General features: G+C 40.4%; 1 protein-coding gene across 3 annotated transcripts in view; it reads left to right on the forward strand.

Annotated features, from left to right (window-relative positions):
- The window catches only part of atrnl1a (attractin-like 1a), a 320,080-nt gene that overhangs the window by 280,647 nt on the left and 18,490 nt on the right, over positions 1–20,943 (forward strand). For all 3 annotated transcript variants that reach the window (XM_042432657.1, XM_042432659.1, XM_042432658.1), the window contains one exon: positions 18,952–19,066. In XM_042432657.1, the coding sequence (XP_042288591.1) occupies positions 18,952–19,066 (115 nt within the window). The remainder of the gene's footprint in view (positions 1–18,951; positions 19,067–20,943) is intronic.

Here is a 20,943-nt window from a genome sequence, read left to right on the forward strand (position 1 = left end):
ACAAAAGTTATTTTTCTACGAAAGCAACCATTGACTTTCTACATGTTTTTTAATTGGACACCAATTAACAAGTTCATATAATAAACATTCATTTTAACCTTTAGCCCACCTGACCAAGGAGGTTCACTGCAGGTTCACTCCCGATTCTGGCACCAGAAAGCTGGGTTTTGAGATGCTGTTATATGATCCTACAAGCAGTTAGTTTGAGACCTTAACGATGCTTTAGATCAATTTGTCCCAACTGTTTTAACAATCTCAATCTCACCAACTAAGGCTCTGATTGGCTGTTGTTGTTTCGCTCAAATGGACAAAAAGACACTCACAAGAGCAAAACCAGACCCTTTTTTTTTTTTAAAATCACTGACACAATTTCCAGGCGTATTGGGCGGGTTCAGAGGTGTGGAACCAGACTATGGCGTGGTACCTGGCAACCATATTCTTTCTCATTAGGCTATAGGCTATTTCCTCAGTGTATAGCCTTTTCTTCCCTGCCTTCTTAATGATGAGTGTGTTTCTCTGTTCTCCTCTTTTCTCCTTGATCGATACCTCCAACCCTCCTCCTCTACAGTCCGTCAATACTGAATTTGGAGGGGGGGGGGGGGGGGGGGGGGGGGGACAAACATTTTCAGGAATGATGATGGTCTTTGGAGCGTTATTACATGAGTTCATGTGTGCACATGCGTCTCGGCGTGCACGTGTATACATTTATACCATGCGAGTGCGTGCGCGTGTGTGTGTGTGTGTGTGCATCCAGGTATATACAGTATTTGTGTTTATATCCTCCCCTGTGAATGCAACTTCACATCCTTGACAGGCAGAAAACACATTAATCTTTCAAACACTAATAGTGAAAGGAGAAGTAGAGAAGACAGAGAAAGTGTGTGTGTCTTTGTGTGTGTGTGTGTGTGTGTGTGTCTGGAAGAGGAGGAGGAGGAGGAGGAGGAGGGGGTGAATGAAAGATATACTCCACCTCCTGAATTAAGAAGAGGCCAAAAAAAAAAAAAAAAAAAAAGTTTGGCTTTCATGAAGCATTAGAGAGATGATTAATTTGTCGTCTCAGAGAGAAAGAGAGAGAGAGAGAGAGAGAGAGAGAGAGGGATGGAGGGACTGGACGAGGGCGAGGGGAAGAGAGAGAGAGAGAGAGAGAGAGAGAGAGAGAGAGGTTGTGAAGTGGCCCTTCTGTCCTTCCTCGCGGTAATAGGATTGTTCGCTCACCGACGTGCTGATTAAAATGGAAATTCAACGCAACCGCCTACTCACACACACTCACACACATACACACACACACATACACACACATTCACCCATCTCTCTCATTCACTCCCACATAAACACAACCCATTCATACAATATGCTTAATATGCAGGTGTGCGGAGACAAGGATGTGACCCGGTGTCCCACACTCTGAGGACTGGGAGGAGAAAGGAGAGAGGAGGAAATGACACAGAGAGAGAGAGAGAGAGAGAGAGAGAGAGAGAGAGAGAGAGAGAGAGAGAGAGAGAGAGAGAAGGAATAAACAAGCAGAGACAAATGAAGAGAGAGAAGAGGTGAAAACAGGAAGACAAACAGAATATGGTAGAAATTTAAGAGAGATGCAGGCAAATAAAGTTTATTATCATATTATAAGTCGGAGGGAATTAACAGATCTGTGAAGAACAGTCCCATTCCTTACAGAGCTTTGCTTTTGTGCTTATTAAAAAAGAAAATACCAATAAATAAGTATATGAAAGGCGGGGGCAGTATATCAGGAAGTGAATTAAGGTCAGCAGCAGATTCTGAGCAAACCAAGACAAGACTGTCAATATTAGAGGATTCTGCAAAACCCTGATGGCATTTTTTGTTGTTCTTTTTTATGTCCGATGCCAAAGTTTTTACATTTCCCACTTTCTGCAATACGTGCAGCTATTGTATGGTTAAGGTGAAGGAAAGGTTGTGCTAATGTGCTAATGCTAGTGATCTGCAGTCAAGGGACATTTACAATTAGGCAACTAAAATGCTCATAATTATTGTAGAAAAGAAACAGCGATCTCCTGTGTCAAAGTCCAGTGTTTTATTGACCCATCCATTCAACCCAGACCTCCTCCTCACACATCATAATTACTACATTATTATAACAACAGAGGGCTTCTGTCACTTGAATGTTGTTTTGAATGTTTTTTGGGGACATTTACAGCAGATTCTGTCGTTTTTCTCGAGAGGACAGTCTCTGAAAATCAGTCTCTTGCATGAAAGTCTGACTGACCTCCACACCTTTACTACTCGCCCATTACTTCCTGCGTTGGATGTAAATCATGAGGTGCATGTAATTCTTAGGGATACTTGGACTTAACAAACGGCAGCAATGTTGGAAAGTTTTGAAGACATCACTATTTACAGCGCTACACTGTAAATAGTGATGAATGCATGCAGAATGTGGCAAAGATAAATAAGAAATGAGGAGAAGAAGAAGAGAAGTACAGCGTGAAGGATAAAAAGCATCACTTACAGGAAGGCAGACGATGTTTGTGTGTGTGTGTGTGTGTGTGTGTGTGTGTGTGTGAGGCAGCAGAATCTATAGACAGATTAACACTCTAATAGATGAAAATTGTAAATAATTTGCTGTAATGGTGCATCCGGGCTCTGGGAGCAAAAGGCTGATTCAACATGACACTCGATCTCAGTCCCACTCTGGGAGCCTTCAAACACCACTAAGCGATTCGCTTGACAAGCAGCCGTCTCCGTTCCCACGAACACAGAGTGCAACTCAGAGCCACCGACTCCCAGCGGTGCAGCTTAAAGCCAGAGAGAAAGATAGTGTGTGTGTGTGTATGTGTGTGTTTAAAAAGAATATCATTCTTCATTTCTTCTCCTGATGTCAGCCTTGTCATCTTCTCGCTCCCTCGTCTCCGTCTCATCATCTCTCCTCGTCTCCTCGTCCCGCCGTCCACCCTGCACTCCTGTTTTCTACTCCTTCTTCCATCTCTACAGCTTTGCTGTAAACATTTTGTGCCTTTTCATCACTAAGACTGTTTTGTCCTGCTCTTTTAAGCTTCTTCTCCTCCTCTTTTCTTGTGCTCTCCCCTATCATCTCATCCTTTTCCCTGTCATCTCCATCTCCTTCCTCTCCTCACCTTTTTTGCTCTTCCTCTCCTCAACCCTCTCACTTCCTTTTATCTCATCGTTTCCTCTTCTTTCCCCTCATTTCTTCTCTGCCCCTCCATCCCTTCTCTCCCATCCTCTCCTTGTTTTCTCTCCTCTTCTCTCCTCATCTAAACCAGCCCGTGTGTCAGCGTCTTCATACATTTTAAATGTAAGAGTTGTCAGGATAATGTCGGAGGACGGCCTGCAGGAGGCTGTCAAAGAGACAACAGATGTCCGCTCCGCAGGGCCTTTTTGTTGACTTGTTTACGAGTTGTAGGTGACAACAAACTGTTTATGAGATGTGAAGCACATGTTTTTATGGAGAGTAGAGAAGAAAAAAAAAAAAAGAAGAGGAGGAGAACAGAAGAGAGAAGGGGGCACGCTGTATCTGCTGTTGGATCTCTCTGATTATAGGGATAAAGATACCACTTTGTGCCGGAAAATCTCCTCTCACTCTGGAGGCTCGGAGGGATTTTCATTTTTTTTTCTTAGAAATACCTCAAACATGTCCGCCTGCTCCCTCCGTCTCCTTCTCCTCGGGCTACGGCTGAAACCAGATGTAAACGGCTAACTGCAATTTTTTTCGCGCTTGTTTTATTAATTAAAAGAAAACAGCTCCTCGTCAAACGCCACGAGGAGAGAACGGCACAGCAACACATGCTCACCTACTCTAAAAGGTCAGAGGTCATGAATGCTCTGCGGTTGTTTCTCAAGTGATGTGGAAGTGAAGTTGACAGGTTTTGCAGAACTCAGAAAACAAAATCAGAAATCCTTAAATTCAGAAATAGGGTTGCTAAAACGGCTATAAAACGGAATATCAGACAGACAAGCACATCAAACGTGCTCTCACACACACACACACACACACACACACAAAGACACACACTATATCTGTCTCGCTCCCTGATCAGCACCATTTCCTCTCAATCCAGCAGACTCCCCGGGGAAAACAGCGACAGATACAGACAGAGAGAGGAGGATGAAATGGAGAAAAAAAAGGGGTTTTTTTTGGGTGGAGAGAAAGAGAGAGAGAGAGAGGATTGGACACAACAATTTTCTGCCCCGCGGGGGTGGACATGCATGGCCGGTCTAATCGGCTAAGGAGGGCACGACAGGAGGGCACTCTCTCCACACCTCAGGGTTCAGAGAGCACCAGCGTGTTTGTGTATGTGTGTGTGTGAGATGTGTACGACACAGAGACTGGTCAGGGTTACTGCGTCTTCAAAGCTCCCCCCCTAACCCCCACACCCCCCCGTTCGAGCCCCTTTGTGTCAGTTTAAAGCCACTTAAGATGCCACCGGGGAGGATGTGGAAGAAAGAGTGGGAGACAGAGGGGAGGAAACGTAATCAATCGTGAACCAAAGTATCCTTCAGTGTGTTTTTTTTCTCTCTTTTTGGAAATTAATTTCTTCAGCATTGTTGTCAAACAATATTTTTACTAGTTAAAGGTCAGAAATATCAATAAAAAGGTTATTTAGGCAAGATGTCATTTATAGCTTTACAAATCCACAAACTTCTCCCAAATAGACTCAATAATGACATTTATTACTGGGCTTAGATTTGATAAAAAAAAACACTTCATATTGTATCAGTTCCTTTTTATACACAAGTTTGCTTTGAACACAAGAGAAGTATTTCAGATATAATGCCAAGACATTCAGCGTAACAAAGATCCTGCTGCGTACTGAGATTGTGCCCGAGGCCTCTGTCGGTATGAACACAGATAAGACAAGTATCGTTTGGAGAGATGCCTGATACCCGAGTTGTGGAGGCTGTGTTTTTTCTCTGGTTATGAAAAAGCACTTGGGTAAAGCTTTATTTGACTCCAAGGTGAATCCAGCTGTATGTACTGGTGTGCATAGATGTGTACAGTTCCAGCTTTGACAGCTTTGATTTGGCAGCTAAATAGATGTCGAGACGTCTTGGTTAAAACTAGGCTATATTTGATTGGAAACTCAATGTTCATTGGACATGTAGGTAACATATAACGATTGTTCTAGCGTCATTTAGCAGCATTTAGGACCTGCTGCACAATCTAAACAAAGGCATTATGTTTAAAAAAGTTGAACTTTTCAACCAAATTTTCAACCAGTTTCAACATTGACATTTAGACCTGCTGGGATATAGAGTAAGACTGTAAGACATTAGACAGTATTTGTCCAGCAATGGGTTGATAGTGTCATATCAAGAGAATGAGAGAGTGTACAAGACAGCCAAAAAAAAGAGGTGGCAGAAATGAGACGGACAGAAATGGAGAGACAGAGCGACAGAGAGAGAAGGCCATTAGGACAAGGAGATAGTAAGTGAGACTGATGGAAGTAATGGGGAAGATGGAAAGGCCTGACATTGAAGATTGTGAGGGACAACAAGAGGAAAAGGGGACCTGAGGAGACGATGTGCAGAGAAGAGAGAGGAAAAGAGAGGGAGAGAAATCGGAGGAAGGAGGGAGAGGTGGACGGAGGTTATTTCACGAACAGGTCATTGCGCCGTCATTGTCAACACATCCTCATAATTAAACAACCACATAGGTCGATTGTACCACGCACTCCAGAACGACCTATAGGAGTGTTTTCCAATATGCCGCCTCTATCGGTGCTTTCCACAACCGTTAGAAATCACTGTTAAAAATAATTATATATTTTATGATGTGACAACGCTGTGTTTAAGGTCTGGTTAGGTTTAGGCAGGTTAGGGAAAGATCATGGTTTGGGTTAAAATGATTTCTTGAAACATGGTATGGGTTAAAGTTACAACTTCCTTGAAGTTAGGCAACCTTCGTCGTCATGGCAACAGTAAACACCACGACAATCATAGTTACAATTTTTAAAAAACATCGGTCTCCTGTAGCTAAGTCCACATTTTCCCATCTATCTATCTATCCATCTACCCAACCTGCCACCTCTGATTATGGAAATGTGTCACCTTATATACACGTCATCTGAACTGCGTCACTTCTCCAGGTCGTAATTACTGCGGCCACTAGATGGCGTCTGTCACTGAAACTACACTATTTGACCTATACTGTCATTTTTCTTTTGAGGACAGGCTGGTCATTATGCATATCTCTGTGAGTATTCATCCTCTCACCTCCAGCTACATTGCAAAAGAATTGGTGTTGCATTTCATAATCTAGTTCAGCATTTAAACATCTTAGGAAATGTTTTTATGTCAAGTCATGTCTGATGTCACCTTCTTTCACTTTGGCTGGGCCTTGCATGTTGCTATTTCCTGGCCTCATGCAGATGTGAAAACCCTCTGAGAGAACATGATTTGGGGCTTTTTAAATAAACTTAACTCGCACCTTTTCTAAAAAGCTCATTGTCCTGATGAATACCACATACAGACCTTTTTCAGACATAACAGAAAAGTTGAAATTGTGCGATTTTTCTACAGATTTTCATTCTGCAAAGGGAAAAATACCTTTTCCCTCTGGTAGGAGCATGGGCTAAGTGAACTTAAGTAAGACCTCGTGGGATTTCAAAGCCCTCCAGTTTAGGCATGAACCATTTTTATTCCCCAAAACTAAGAATAACCTCTCTATTCCAGTTCTAGCCCTGTCAGATATCTGATCCCACACCTGCTCTTAGCTCTCCTTTATGCTCCACCTTTTCTTGAAGTATTGCTTTTTTCTACCGTTTTTTTCTCCATCTTTTCTCTTTGTGTCCAGTCTGTAACTTGTTTTTTTTGGCCAGTTTTATAACATAATATGTTTTATAGTTGATGCAAGGCATTGCACTTAAAAGAAGGCGACTGCTAATGCCGAGTAATAAAGACCAATAACAGACAAAAGAACATAAAACAAAGCTAAGGACTCTGTGTTCAGTGTGCTATAGAGACCATGCTGTCTGTCCATATATACAGTACATATACTGAGGATGCAACTAAAGATTACTTTCATTGTTGATTAATCAGATAATCTTTTGGTCTATAAAATATGATGAAATTACATTTCCCACAGTCAAACAGGAAATCTTCACATTTTGAGAAACCACCAAATGTTTGGCACTTTTCCTTGAGAAAATTATGTAAATGATCAAAATTGCTGATTATTTGTCTGTTGATCAACTAACTGATTAATTAGCTAATCATTTCAGCCCTATTATACACATACTGTATTGTCATTTTGAATATAAACATTTTTGTTTCATATTTTTGGTCACACTAAATCTGTGAGACTTTCCTCCAAAGAAAAACAACAGTTATAATGTATTTTTATAGATTGATAAAAAGGTAGGAGGTCGGGGTGGACGGATGAGTCAACAAAACATCTTTAACAACTTTAATAGGAGAGATTACTGTTTGTTTCTCATTTCCAAATACGAGTCCCAATGACCGTCATTTTAACCCAAACCATGATCTTCCAGGGGTGCCTTAACTATTGTGTTGTCACATCTTAAAACATACTTATTTTGTTTTATTTTAATTTGAACAGTGATTCATAACAATTGGACAATAATGGAAAAACCCTATAAATCTTACCTCTTAACTGGGAGATATCACACCCTCTCAAATGGTTTCTTCTCCTCTGCGTGGAAGAATAAACTCAACATCACCAGCAAGCTAGCTTTGTTCACTGAAGCTGTGAGTGCTTTTCAGTAGCCCCAGATGTTTGTATTGAACCAATTAAAAGATAGAATATCCCTTCGCTCTTTTTTTGAGTTGGGTGTCCATGATGAAAAGCTGAATAAATCACATCGGTATGGGTTCATAGTGTCACCACAGCCTCAATAAATAATAATGTAGAAGAAGATGAACAAAAGTGCATAAAAACCAAGAAATGTGATTGAATAGTGACTTTACTTACTTTCAGACCCTCTTTGTTGAGGAGCCTGGTTTTCATGTAAGAGGCCACTGACACCTAGATAACACCATTTCCTCTAGCTGAATTTCATGAGGCAATAACCTGTTACCTTAACCTCATTTTCCAAACCCAAAGACCCATCACAGAGCCCAGTCAACCAGAAAGAAAAACACAAGTGCTATTGAAAGGTGGTAATGGTGTAAATGGTTGATGCACAAGAGGAAAAGGCTTAGACGGGGGGGTTGAGGTTGGAGGTGAGAGGAATTGACAGGAGGATGGTGGAGGAGCTTCAGCTGAACAGTTCAATATTTTGCTTCCAGACTAAAAATCATTAAGTTATGAATAATTCAGATCATTTTATGTGATCACAGATATTTGTGGATTATCTAATTTCCAAAAAATTTGGCTGTAAACATTGTAAAGGGGGGCAGGTGGGCAGAAAATACATAACCACAATGTCCTGATAGCTTATATATGGACATTTTCAGTATTTAGAAATAAAAGAACTCGCTGGAAACCATTAAAATTACTGTTTAGAGGTGAATTTCTATGTGACAGACATCCTCTAATTGCCAGAACTTGACAAACATCTGTCAGCTCTGGCTAGCTAACATATGACACATATTCCAGTAAGAAACTAGCTAGTAGCTAGCAGCAACGCTAACACAGACTACACAAAGGTACTGGCAAGTGAACTTAATATTTCCCAAACCATCAACCAGCACCAAAGGTTAAAAGCACAGAAGCTCCCCTCACAAAAGTAACATTAGCATGAGCCTGCTATTTGATAGCTGTACAGCACAGATGCACTAATTTTGGTCATATTTGTAGCGTTAGCATTCTGAAAACCCTGCTGTTTCCTCATAATATGCTAGACACTGGATTGTGGTGCAAATCGGCAATACAGGATTTATTTAGTATTACTTATCAACCAAACAGCATCATGACAAGAGACTATGCACACCTGTAATGGAACTCGAACTGATCACCAAAGCATTGATCAGAGGCTAACAAACGTTTGCACTCTTTATTCAACAGCCTTAAACACACAGTACAAGAGTGAGCTGTCTGACCTTGAATAAAGGATTTCTCCCTGCAGTTTCAGTGTAAAATCATCCACCGCCTTCATTAAATTCAGGACTCTGACCAGATCTCTGAAGCTAACAGCTAATTCTATACTCTGAGCTGACTGGGAGGTTTCCTTCTTGGGATAATGAACACTTTCCATCCATAACTTCTGCGATTTGTGCAGCTTAAGGCAGAAAAATAACTTCACATGCTGATCTTCTCATAAGCTCTCAGTCATTGCGGTTTGTCTTCTGCCCCCCTCACCGATGACATCACTTGGAAACCGGCCTATGCCACGCCATCTATGAGTGTCAAGCTGTTTAAAATGATTTTAATGTCACAGTCTAAAAGCTTTGTCCCCATTATAATTGAATGCCCAGTACTCAAGTACGCAAATTATCTTTTTTTTTCCCTTTTTGGTTTGACTAACACTCTGCAATTAGCATATTTTGAAATGAGAGTATTGTAATATAATAACAGAACAGTACTTGTCTGCTGTTTATCAGTGACCACTGCTCATTTAAACACAAAAACCCTTCCCTTCTTTTTCTCACAGTAGATTGTATTTTCATTCCCCGCTTGCTAGCAACCAGTTACTTACGTGCTTATTTGGATGATTGGATTAGGATTTAGCAATTTACCACAACTGTGATTTTGCCCCACTAAATCCAGAGCAGAAATTCAGTGAAAGTTGTTAAAGCATCAGAACAGAAAAAGGGAGGGGAAAAAAAAGCAGCCATTCAGAGGAAGATAAACTTTTGGCTCAATTTCCTTTAGCCTCAGGCAATTTATCTATCATGTTGCTATAGCAGTACCCCCCACCTATAAATACTGCTCAATTGACCACTTTGTTCATCCCTGGGACAAAAATGGGACGACTGTTGCAAGAACTGTTTGTTTGAGGTGAGTACAAGAGACAAAAGGAGAGATGTGGATTAAAAAAAAAAAAATGGAGGGGAGGGGGAGAGGAAGGAAGCTGTGAGGAGAAGAGATGAAAGGAGGAAAGAGGTGAGACTGACACTTTGTTGAATGACCTCGCTTCTCCAGAAACGTCTTAGAATTCTTCTTTTTTTTTTTTCCTCCTCTGTGTTTGTTATTTTTGATAAATGAAAGAAGAAAGTCAAACAGACAGAAGAAATGGACTCGAAAAGAAAGCACAGTGTAAAGTGACCTTGTGTGTGTTTCCTCTCTCTGGTTGTTTTAGTGGAAAACGCTGTAAAAATAAGATGTTGCTCAGTTACAGCGGCGGTTACATGACGTCTGACTGACTTGACAGAAGCTTTTTGTCTGTACAACAGAAGCATGTTGATGCAAACAGGACTAGGAAGATAAAGAGCCGGCACAAGGTTAGATTCACTCTTTACTTTATGTACAAAGAAAGTAACATTGTGTGACAACACGGATGCCACGCTCAATTCACACATGTTGTGGTCATCAGGTTTAGACCACATGGCCTTGTCCCGCTCATTCTGCTCTCAAAGCAATGTGTGGTTGGATTGTAAAGCCTTATACAGTTCTATATGATGGAGAAAAAAACATCTTGGAATTGAAGAAGCAACAAATATTTATCCTCTCACATGATGACATTATATGGACTCCTGAGATATCTACATGAACATTGTCAACATTACAGAAAGATTTAGCATTTAGCACACAGATCACTTCTTTAAAGACCTTCACAAAGTATCTTATCTTACCTCTAGGAGTCTTCCTAAGTGGCACCAAAAGTTAGGTCCTAGTCAAGCCTAGGATCCTTGTGGCCTGAGGGTAGAAGCTCATCCCGAGCCTCTCTCAGCGCTGGCGTGGTGTATCTGGTACCTTTTACGACTGCAGCAGGGAGAAAAGGTTGTTATCCGGGTGGTTGGGATCCTTAATGATTCTCTGAGGCTTATTCTTGCAGCGCCTGGTGTAAATATCCTTTAGGCAGGGTAAAGCACTGCCTATTGTATTTTCAGCTGAACAAACCACTCTTTGCATGCTTTAAATCTTTTATGCAAAGCACCTTGAATTGCCTTGTTGTGGAAATGTGCTATATAAATATACTTGCCTTGCATTGCCTTGTCTTGTCTTGGCGGCCATGTGTCGTAGTTTGTTTACATACTTTGACCTTAGCAAGATGGCTGCATGGTCGCTCTTCCCGAACGCAGGTAACAATTCTGCTCTATAGTCGTTTTTTAATGGTGTGTAGCAGTGATCCAGAGTGTTTATTCCCCTTTTTGCACATTCAATATGTTGATGGAAGTCAGGCATAGCCTTCTTAAGGTTAGCCTGATTGAAGTCACCAGCTACAATGAGTGCAGCATCAGGATTACCGGTCTGTGTGCAGTTCAAGTCTTTGCAAAGATCCAACAGGGCAGCTTCTTTACACACTTGTGGTGGGATGTGTACCACTATGATAATGACCAATGTAAATTCCTTTGGAAGAAAGTGTGGTCTGCATTTGATTGACAGTAACTCCAGATCATGTGAGCAGGAATGGGATAGCATTTTAATGTTCACCATAAAGCACACGCCTCCTTCTTGCCAGAGTCCTTTGTTCTGTCAGATTAGTATACAGACAAAGAGTCACCAGGTTTGAATGACGCTGTCTGCTATTCCAGGATTTAGTCAAGTTTCAGGGAAACAAAAGGACTTTACGGTTCTTGATATCCCGTAAGAAACTGATGCGGACATGGAGTTCGTCCAGGTTATTATCCGATGCCTGTACGTCGGCTAGCAGGACAGCTGCTGTTTAATCCCTCCACGTTTACCTCATTGTTGAGATAGATGCAGAGATGGATGTAAAGATGGTCTCGCTCGTCTATGTGATCGAGCCAGCTGCTGGTGTTTATCGCTTCCACCTTCCTTGATGTTTACTCCAGTTTTTACATTTGAAAACCTTGTATCCCTATCCTGATGAATGACTGACAGTCATATGTTATCCTTGTCCAATATTACTCATACAACTCATATTGTAAAAATAAATGTTAAGAGCATAAATTTGCATAAATTTAGCAGAGTTAATGGAGAGGCAATTGGATAGGTCTGCACCTTCTAGGATAAAGGCTTCAGCAGTCTGAGTTAGTCATATCAAGTGGATATCTGACACATTTACAGTCGTTTTAGCATCAAATTCCCTCTTTGTGTTTCCTCGGACAGTGTTTCCCTGTTGAGCTGCAGGTGGAAGTATAGTAATAAAAAGAGGGACTTTGGCACTAAAAAGACTGTAACATCGAAAGATATCCTCTTGATTTGACTCATTTGGATGCTGAAGCTTCATATTAGCTTCAAATAAACTGTTTAATACATTTACTGTGGATTTTGTCCCCCATCGCTTACATTGTAAGTGCATTATGAAGGGATCTTCTAATGGTCAGTATGAACAGGAGGAATGATTACAGCAACAATCATTTGGGTACCTTTTAGTGAGGAACTGAGGGAACTCTAAAAGTAAAAGACGGGTTGGGGTTGGTTGGGATTGGTTGACAGGTGACCAGTCTGTGTCAGCAGATGTGAAATAAAACAATGAATATACAAGAGCACAAAGAAAGAAAGAACAATAGATATACAGTACCAGTTGATTGGTACTGTAGATAGACGTAGATAGACAGCTGTTGATGAATGTACACTTAAAGAAACTATGAATAAATTGGGTTCTGCATAAATAATTCTGACAGATGGTTGAGATATCCTGAGTTATCAGCCCTGCAAGGGGAGAGTCGCACAAACTGTCAGCTCTGGTGTCACTACATTGTTTCAGTTTGTTGTGATGAGCTGATTGGATCCTTATTAACTCGACTGTCATCTAAATATACTTTAAATATTGTCTTATTATTGTATTAAAACTCCAAAGAGACTCGTTACCTGCAGCAGCTGACGGATGAGCAGGTGTAGTGACTCAGGAATCCTCTGAACTACCTCGAACTCATCTCAGACTAAGGAGCTACTTTAAGCACCAAAATGTTTTGTGAATTGATCTTAAACCAAACATGTAGGGGTCCTGAATTTAGGACTGACACACCCCTTGTGTTTTAGGAGTTTCTTTAGCCTTAGGATGTTTTGTGAATACGGCCCCTGGTGTTCACCTTTTACTGTGGAAAATCCTCTCGTGTGCAGGAAATGATTTTTAAGACATAAAGAACACAGAAAGAAAAAAACACAATACATACAATAAATGCAAGCGAAGTAAAGAAGCACTACAGCTCTTGCTTCATCTAGGATCCACTTAAGGTGGCACCAACCCACTAAAAAAAACTGCATGGTAAAAAAAAAAAAACAACAATCTTTCTGGATTATTTCCAATAATTCTTTATAGAATGAAGCACTGAAATTACTCAATATTGCCAAGCAGCCAATTTCAACATTGAACACAGTCAGCAAAAACTGTTGTCTGGGCCTAAGTGGCACTTGATATTTAAAATATAAATAAAACGAGAGACCCTGATCTCACTCGCTGTCAGGTCAAAACCTCTGTTCTCTTCAGCTCTACTTACTGGCTGTCAGCTGAGAAAGCTTTTATACTGGACAGACAGCTCAGCAGGATTGGTGCCATTGACTTAAATGGCTACCTGGACCCCACCCACCTGATTCTCCTTTACTAACCTTACTAACCTCTCTATTCACCTCTCTCTTTTTTTTTCTTTTTTCATTTTCTGTCCTACCTCTCTCTTCTTTCTATCTTAATTATCACATCTGCCTCTTTCTCCCTCCCTCTCTCTCTCTCTCTCTCTCTCTTTCTCTCTCTCACTTACTGTGATTAGGTTGGGAAAGGAGCCAGAGAAAGCTCTTATAGTCATCACATCAGCCTGGCTCTGCTTCATCATTTACTCACACACACACACACACACACACACACACACATTTGCTCTACACCAGCACCTACACAGTACACGGAGATTCAGGGAAACGTTCCCTACTGTTAGATTTGTCATTTTGCTAAGCAGTCTGTTAATAACTATCGAGATCAAACGGTCGAATGTGATGCGTGGCGGGTCGACTCGCTAATGGAACTGTACACACACACACGCGTACGTCAATTTTTCAACTTGTGTGTGTTAAAAGGTATCGACAAATCGGCGCGTTTCTGTAACAAATAAGTGGTGTAAACTCAACAAGTAGAGATGCTTTGAGTTGTTTTTGTCACTTTTTTGGACATAATTGCTCAAATTCTGATATTACAGTCATTTTAGAGTGTTTTTGATGCCCAGAAAAAAAAGTGGTAATCATTTTAAAACAGTATATTTGGTAATGACTGTATAGAAGAAAGTGTTTTTGGGCGAGAGGGCAGAACTCTAAGAGCATTAAATGAATCTTGAATCTTGTTTTATGTGGTAAGAAATGTCTCCAGCACTTTAGTTTGTCCTTAAAGTGGCTGTAATCAATATTTTTATTATAACAATGTACTAAATGATGAATCTACAGTGAATTATCAGCGACTCTGCAGCTCCCCTCGGCTTTATGGAGCTTTGTAAGGTTTCAGCTCATTGTTAAACTGTTTGGCTGCAACTTTACCGTTTTGGGTTCACTCTCAGTTCTCCCATAGCGTCGTTTTCAGAGAAAAAGCTCTAAAGACCCCACTGCACACTACCTGCTCAGCACCAAAAGGAAAACAGACATAGTTAGCAACTAGCTGGTGAACACAGTGGAGCATTTAGCAGCTAAAGAGCCAGATATTTCCCTCAGGAGTCGGTAGAGAGCAAAAAAAAAAACAGAGTGAATATTGGACTTAGATTCACCAGGTGGACAGAAACACGACTCCAAATGACTGATGATGTTGCTCAGTAACTGCTGGATGTGGAAATAAACAACAAGTTCAACATATCAAGTTAAAAAGTGATGATATGTCAGTGTTGCGTTCATAATTTGACACCGGCAGCAGACAGTTATTGCAGGTTTAAGGATAAATACGTCAAATTAGAGAAATAACAAAATTTGATTGTTCAGGTATTGATCTTTTTATGGCTTTTACTTCATCATATTTTAAAAATATGAACTGAAATTAAACTTTAAGTGTAATCTGCTGGTTGTCACCAAACATATTTTTGTTTTATTTTATTGTAGTGTATTTTTTCCCCGAAGTCTGCGTCTATTTAAGTCAGTTTCAAATCATGTTCTTCAGCATTTTGTCTTCAGCAGGATTTACCTGCATTTAAGACAAAAACAATACATTTCTGAACATAATTTTAAAGACAAACATTTTTCCTTACTTCCTGTAAAGCCTGTCTTTTGATAATTGCTACTCTAGACATGTACTCACAATATATGACCTTAACCTGACTTCCTGTTCTTCAGGTATCTTTAACATTTACTCAAGTGAGAATTTTAATGACCTTAAACACAACTAACCTGGAGGAAACTGTGTCTCGTAAACATGATGTAATGTAAACACATGATGAACGTGTATGTGCTGGTTTTTCTGTGGTTTGTGTGATCAAAGGAGCTAGTGGATTGTTACCACACACACACACACACACACACACACACACACACTCACTAAAGTCAGCAGCTGTTGCTTTGGAAACCATACCGACGGTTTAAAGCCACCGTGAAGTGAGTAAATAAGTTGTGTGTGTGTGTGTGTGTGTGTGTGTGTGTGTGTGTGTGTGTGTGTGAGTGTTTTACAGTAACAAGGAGACATTCTTATAATTTCAGCACCAGCAAACACCTGTTATTAATTTTGCATCATTTCTCTTTTCCATTTAATTCCCCTCAACCTCTCTCTCTCTCTCTCTCTCTCTCTCTCTCTCTCTCTCTCTCTCTCTCTCCCAAAAAAACTTGTTTGTTTTGTTTGTTTATTATCTCAATCAGGAGAGAGGATGCTTGCTAATAGGAAGTTTTAGTTACAGTGCCAGTTTGTGTATGTGAGTGACTAAAATGTGTGTGTGTGTGTGTGTTTCTAGTTAGTAGGGAATTCATCATTTCCTGACACTCCTGAAACACTAAACAAACAGAGGAGCCTCTAGCCTCTAATTACGCTGTACGCTCCAGCACTTAAACCTATTAGCACCGGAGGGGATGTTTATGTGTGTGTGTGTGTGTGTGTCTTCTGTGTTTGTACCGAGGTGGTCCGAGCGCTGTGTGTTGTGTTAACTTGATAACTACTTTGATAGCAGCCTACTGTGTCGATGTGTCATCTAATTACTCTGCATACATACTCTGCCGGCTGGTTAACATACTGCTATATTCAATTATAAGATGTGGGACAGTTTGACTTCAGTCCTCAGAGTTGAAGGTCACCCGCAGTAATGAAATATTTTGGAAAGCTTTTATTTACAATGATTGAGCACAGATGGTCCTTTTTGCGTTACATTCATGCGGTTTGACACAGTCGTGCTCTGAGCTGCCCGCAGTGTTTTACTGTCGGACTTAAGTTAAAGTGCATTTAATATTCTTCTGTTTATTTGGTTTTTTTTTTCCAAAATAAATTAGGAAAAGCAGATGGCAATGAAGTAGAAGTAAAAAGTAAAGTTATGTCTTGATCGTTTTGCAGTCAACAAAGTACTAATAGATCTGAGTAAGGGCGCGTTCAGACCAAATCCGGCAATCTGTGAAAAACCGCAGCAAAAAAACCGCAGTAGCCGTCCGGTAAGAAGTTGGACTCAACATTTGCCGAAACGCTACCTGACATCACACTGCATCGGCCAATCACATACATGCAAGTGCACATTCCTGGTGGATGACTTTGTAACATGAACGCTGTATTCGCTGTTTACCTGATGATCGTTGCAACAAAAGATAAAACAGTTGCCGCTGTGATAACTTTCCCGAGTCGGTGTTTTGGCTTCTGATAAGTCCTTAAACGCATTAATCTGTAACTCCAACCCCACTTCCTGGATCGTATTCCAATTTCTCACCGGTACCTCAAACAACACGCCCCCAACCACTGCAGCCCGCTGCGCCGTCATGCTGCGTTTGGTGTAAATGTAGCCTAAAGCCCTCAGAGTGTTTACAGATTTCTTATTTTAAAGGAGACATTGTGCAGTCAGCAAGGAAACCATCACACCAGTTACAACATATAATAATCTTTACTTAAAAGATGAGTTGATTAATTGATTAGTCGATTAACAGAACTTTTTTGATAATAGATGAATTGTTTCAGTCATTATCTAAGTAAAAATGCCAAACATTTGCTGGTTCCAGCTTCTAAAATGCAAAGATTTGCTGCTTTTCTGTGTTTTCATATAGTTGTAATTTTGGGTTTTGAATTGTTGGCGATGTCACCTTTGGCTGTGGAAAATTACAGGTATTTTTCACTATTATGGCATTTTTATAGGCTAAAGGATTGATCAATTAATCGAGACAATAATCAGCAGATTAATTGATAATGAAAATAATCGTTGGTTGCAGCCCTTCTTTACTTAACAAGGTTACAAAGTGCTTTACAATGTGCAAACACGAATACAGTCCATGTATGTACATCAGTTGTAATTGTAGAGGGTTTCTGCAGTGTGTTCATATGTGCAGTGGTGGAAGACATATTCAGAACCTTCAGAGCGGAGGTATCTTACATTAAAACACAGTAAATATGGATGATTTGTATTCATATCCTGGTAAGCCCTGCTGACTTCTGTAAACAGTCTGCTTAACAGTAGCCTTGTGGCCAGTGTTTGTCTATCTGCTTTGTATGGATTTGTCATCTCGAGAAGAGATTCTCAACTGTGCAAGTGGTATTTGAGGCAGACAGTAAGCACATGTATTGGATGTTTTGATCTTTATTCATTTTACTTCGAGAAATCGAGGTTGAAGGATCAATAGAAAGGTAGAATAAGAAGCAATAAGGGAAAAAAAGGGGAAACTATAACATGAAGTAATCAAGGAAATGGTTAAAATGTGTAAAACAAAAGCTGTAGTAAAGAAAAGGTATAGTGTGAGCTCCTTGTGTGTGTGTGTGTGTGTTGTCTCACTTCCCCCACAGACCACAGTAATAAACAGGGTCTATCTGTGTGACCTCTGTGGTACGCTGTGCCACAGAGGTCACACAGATTGACCCTGGTCAATAACTCAACGACTGTTCTCCTTGTCATGTACTCCAGTGTGAGGAAACTCTATCTGAGCCATTAGAAATTTATTATACAGACAGTAAGACACATTATATACAATGAGTCCCAGCGGTACTGTAAATATAGGGATGGTTATTTTTATAATGCTTGTTAATTAAATCAAGAAGGGTAATAGATTCAGATATGTTCAAAAAGGTGTTGGTAATTTCATATTTTCCAAGTTTTCTCTTTATTTTATATTATCTCACTTAATATTAATGCTGTCTATGCTGTACAACAATGTGTTGAACAAGAAAACAATTGTATTAAGCATAAAAAATGTATATTCATGGATACATTTGTATAAAAAAATCCGATATTTTTGGTGCAAAACTGTTAAAATACAAAAACCCCACAACATTAGAAGTTTTGACTTCATTCTAATGATAATTAGAAAGCAAAAGATTGGATTCTGTGTGGTCGAATATAATTCTGGTTTGATTTGAGGCTCTTTTTTGGGGGTGATAATATAAGGGATGGATGGAGCAGGAAGAGGCCACATGTAGAAAATGGTGTGGATATAAATGAGAACACCTACGGCTTACATACTGTGACCGTCTCAAAACACACAAGTAGAATGTACGTATGTGACAACTGATTTCCCGAACATGTGTATGTCCACACTTACCTGGTAAGAGACAAAACGGTCTCCTGTCTACATCGGCTGCACAGCAGGTGGAGCCCTGCAGGCTGCCAGTCGCCTTGTTCTTCCCATCTGGGAGCTTTGATCATTGGGGGGGGCGGTGGTGGTGGCAGCAGGGAACCAGGCAGGACAGGTGGAGCTCTGTGTTTGAGGGAGACCCGCTACATCCTCCTGATAGCTGTTCTGTTTGGACACACCTTCCCATTCACTTGATATAAAAGTGAATAATACTGTATAAAACACTTATACTCTGTTCTATTGTTTGATTATCCTTCATGTGTGTATTCTGTGTGTGTGTACAGGCGGTGCCGAAGCCCATAGCCATGGAGCCGTGCTGGGGGAGCAGAGCGGGAGTTCTGACGGTGTTGCTGTATCTTCCCAGAGTCCCGTCTGGAATACCTCCACCAGGACAGTCTGGTACGACTCACACAAATACACTCAAACAGATATTCATCTGTCTCAAATGAGGATTCTTAAAATAATTTAGATAATAAAGATAATTTTCTTTGGCTGAAGCAGCAGAGGTAGCAGTGCTAGCTACTAGGGGTGTGCCAGAATACAAATACATTATTAGGCAAAGCACAAATAATATTTTTTTTTTTTTACGAATATTTGTTTCATACAAATATTTAAAAAAATATTTGTTAGTTAGAGGTCTGTCTGCAATGAGGTGATGAGTAAAGTTTTAGCTCAGTAGTCAGTGCAGTCGTCTATGATCTATGGTCTATGACTCCACTTCAAGACCCAGTGTGGGGACACTCTAAGCCTCTTTCCACTTTTATTTGAATACAAATACAAATAATTTTGCTGCCTCAACAAATACAGATACAAATACAAATACTGGGATCTCTGCACATCCCTACTAGCTACATGGAGATACTGTGTTGATGCTGTTGTGCATCGTTTTTGTTTCCATCAGCAGAAGTATGGATATATTTGGTATTATACCACCCCCCCCCCCCCCCCCCCCCCCTCCCCTGCCAATTTCCAATTTCTTCAGCATTGTTCATGTTTTTTTTGGGCTGATTATCGACCATTTTGAAAGTAGCCTGTTGACAGTTTCTTTGTATGCTTTGCAAACACTGTCCAGTAAGGTGGTGCATAACATTATACATATTTTTTATGGAGGAAAAAAAAACGCTGTCTCAACCACATTTTGTGCTGATAATTTTGAAAAGGCAGGTTGTGCATAATGACCAGCTGCAGTAGCTGCAACTATCAGCAAACCATATTTATGCCCAACTGTCAGACACTTAACAGGAACAGCTAATGTGACTTTTTATGATTAAGTGTAACACATGTCAACCGTCCTATAGGTGATTTCTCCGTTTTCATTCGATTGTCGCTGTTGTTGTAAACTGTCAGCTGTCTCTGAGCTGTGTTTTTGTCACTGTAGGATCACAAACACACACACTCGACACCGTTTGCAATCCCTTTTTTACAAGTTGAACCATTTTCAGAAGCTCAACGATCTCTAAAAAAGGACTCCAGATGTAGCGAGTGGTGCTTCTCGTGTGCCTTGTGGCGGCTTCCCCCCTCAGCATTCATGTAAAAAAAAAAAACAAGCTTTGGCAGTTTGAACAAAAGCGGAGTAAACACTCTTAAATTTGACGGCTTCTGAGGCATCATCAAAAGTGTTGATGTTTCCTGGCTCTGTCATCATTACAACATTTTACAGCCACACAGCAGAGCAAAAGTGCAGTTTAATAGTGCAGGAGGCTGTTTCATAGCCCAAAGATTACACATTCAATCCCTGCAAGTCATAACTTGAGTCAAGGCAGACCAAAGACTTTATTGGCACTTCTAACTACTAGTTTAACTACTAAAAAAAAAAGGCGCTTATCTTAATTGTCTTAAGGTACTGCAGGTCTGCATCCAACAGTCTCTCTGTAATCACATAACGTTCAGTCCAGCACTCTGCATGAGTAATCAGGATGTCATGTCAAGTTTACTGAGTCATACAGTCAGTAAAGTAAATATAGCACAAAAAAAACAATGCATCTTGGCAATAAATCTTATATTGTTGGAAAGCCTGTTTATTTCCCTTTTAAATAGTGCCACATTTGTAAGGAACATGCATTTGTGGGATGAGCAGCAGAGCTGAGTATGTGGGGATGCCGTCCCACAGCAGTGTGTGAAATGGCAAATTTTTCATGGGCGCAACCCACATACTCAGCTCTGCTGCTCATCCCACAAATGCATGTTCCTTACAAATGTGGCATCAGTTAAAAGGGAAATAAACAGGCTTTCCAACGGCCAAGAAGCATTGTTACAACAAAGAAATAATCTACCAA

Source organism: Thunnus maccoyii, chromosome 14 (assembly GCF_910596095.1).
Source record: "Thunnus maccoyii chromosome 14, fThuMac1.1, whole genome shotgun sequence".
Taxonomy (NCBI): domain Eukaryota; kingdom Metazoa; phylum Chordata; class Actinopteri; order Scombriformes; family Scombridae; genus Thunnus; species Thunnus maccoyii.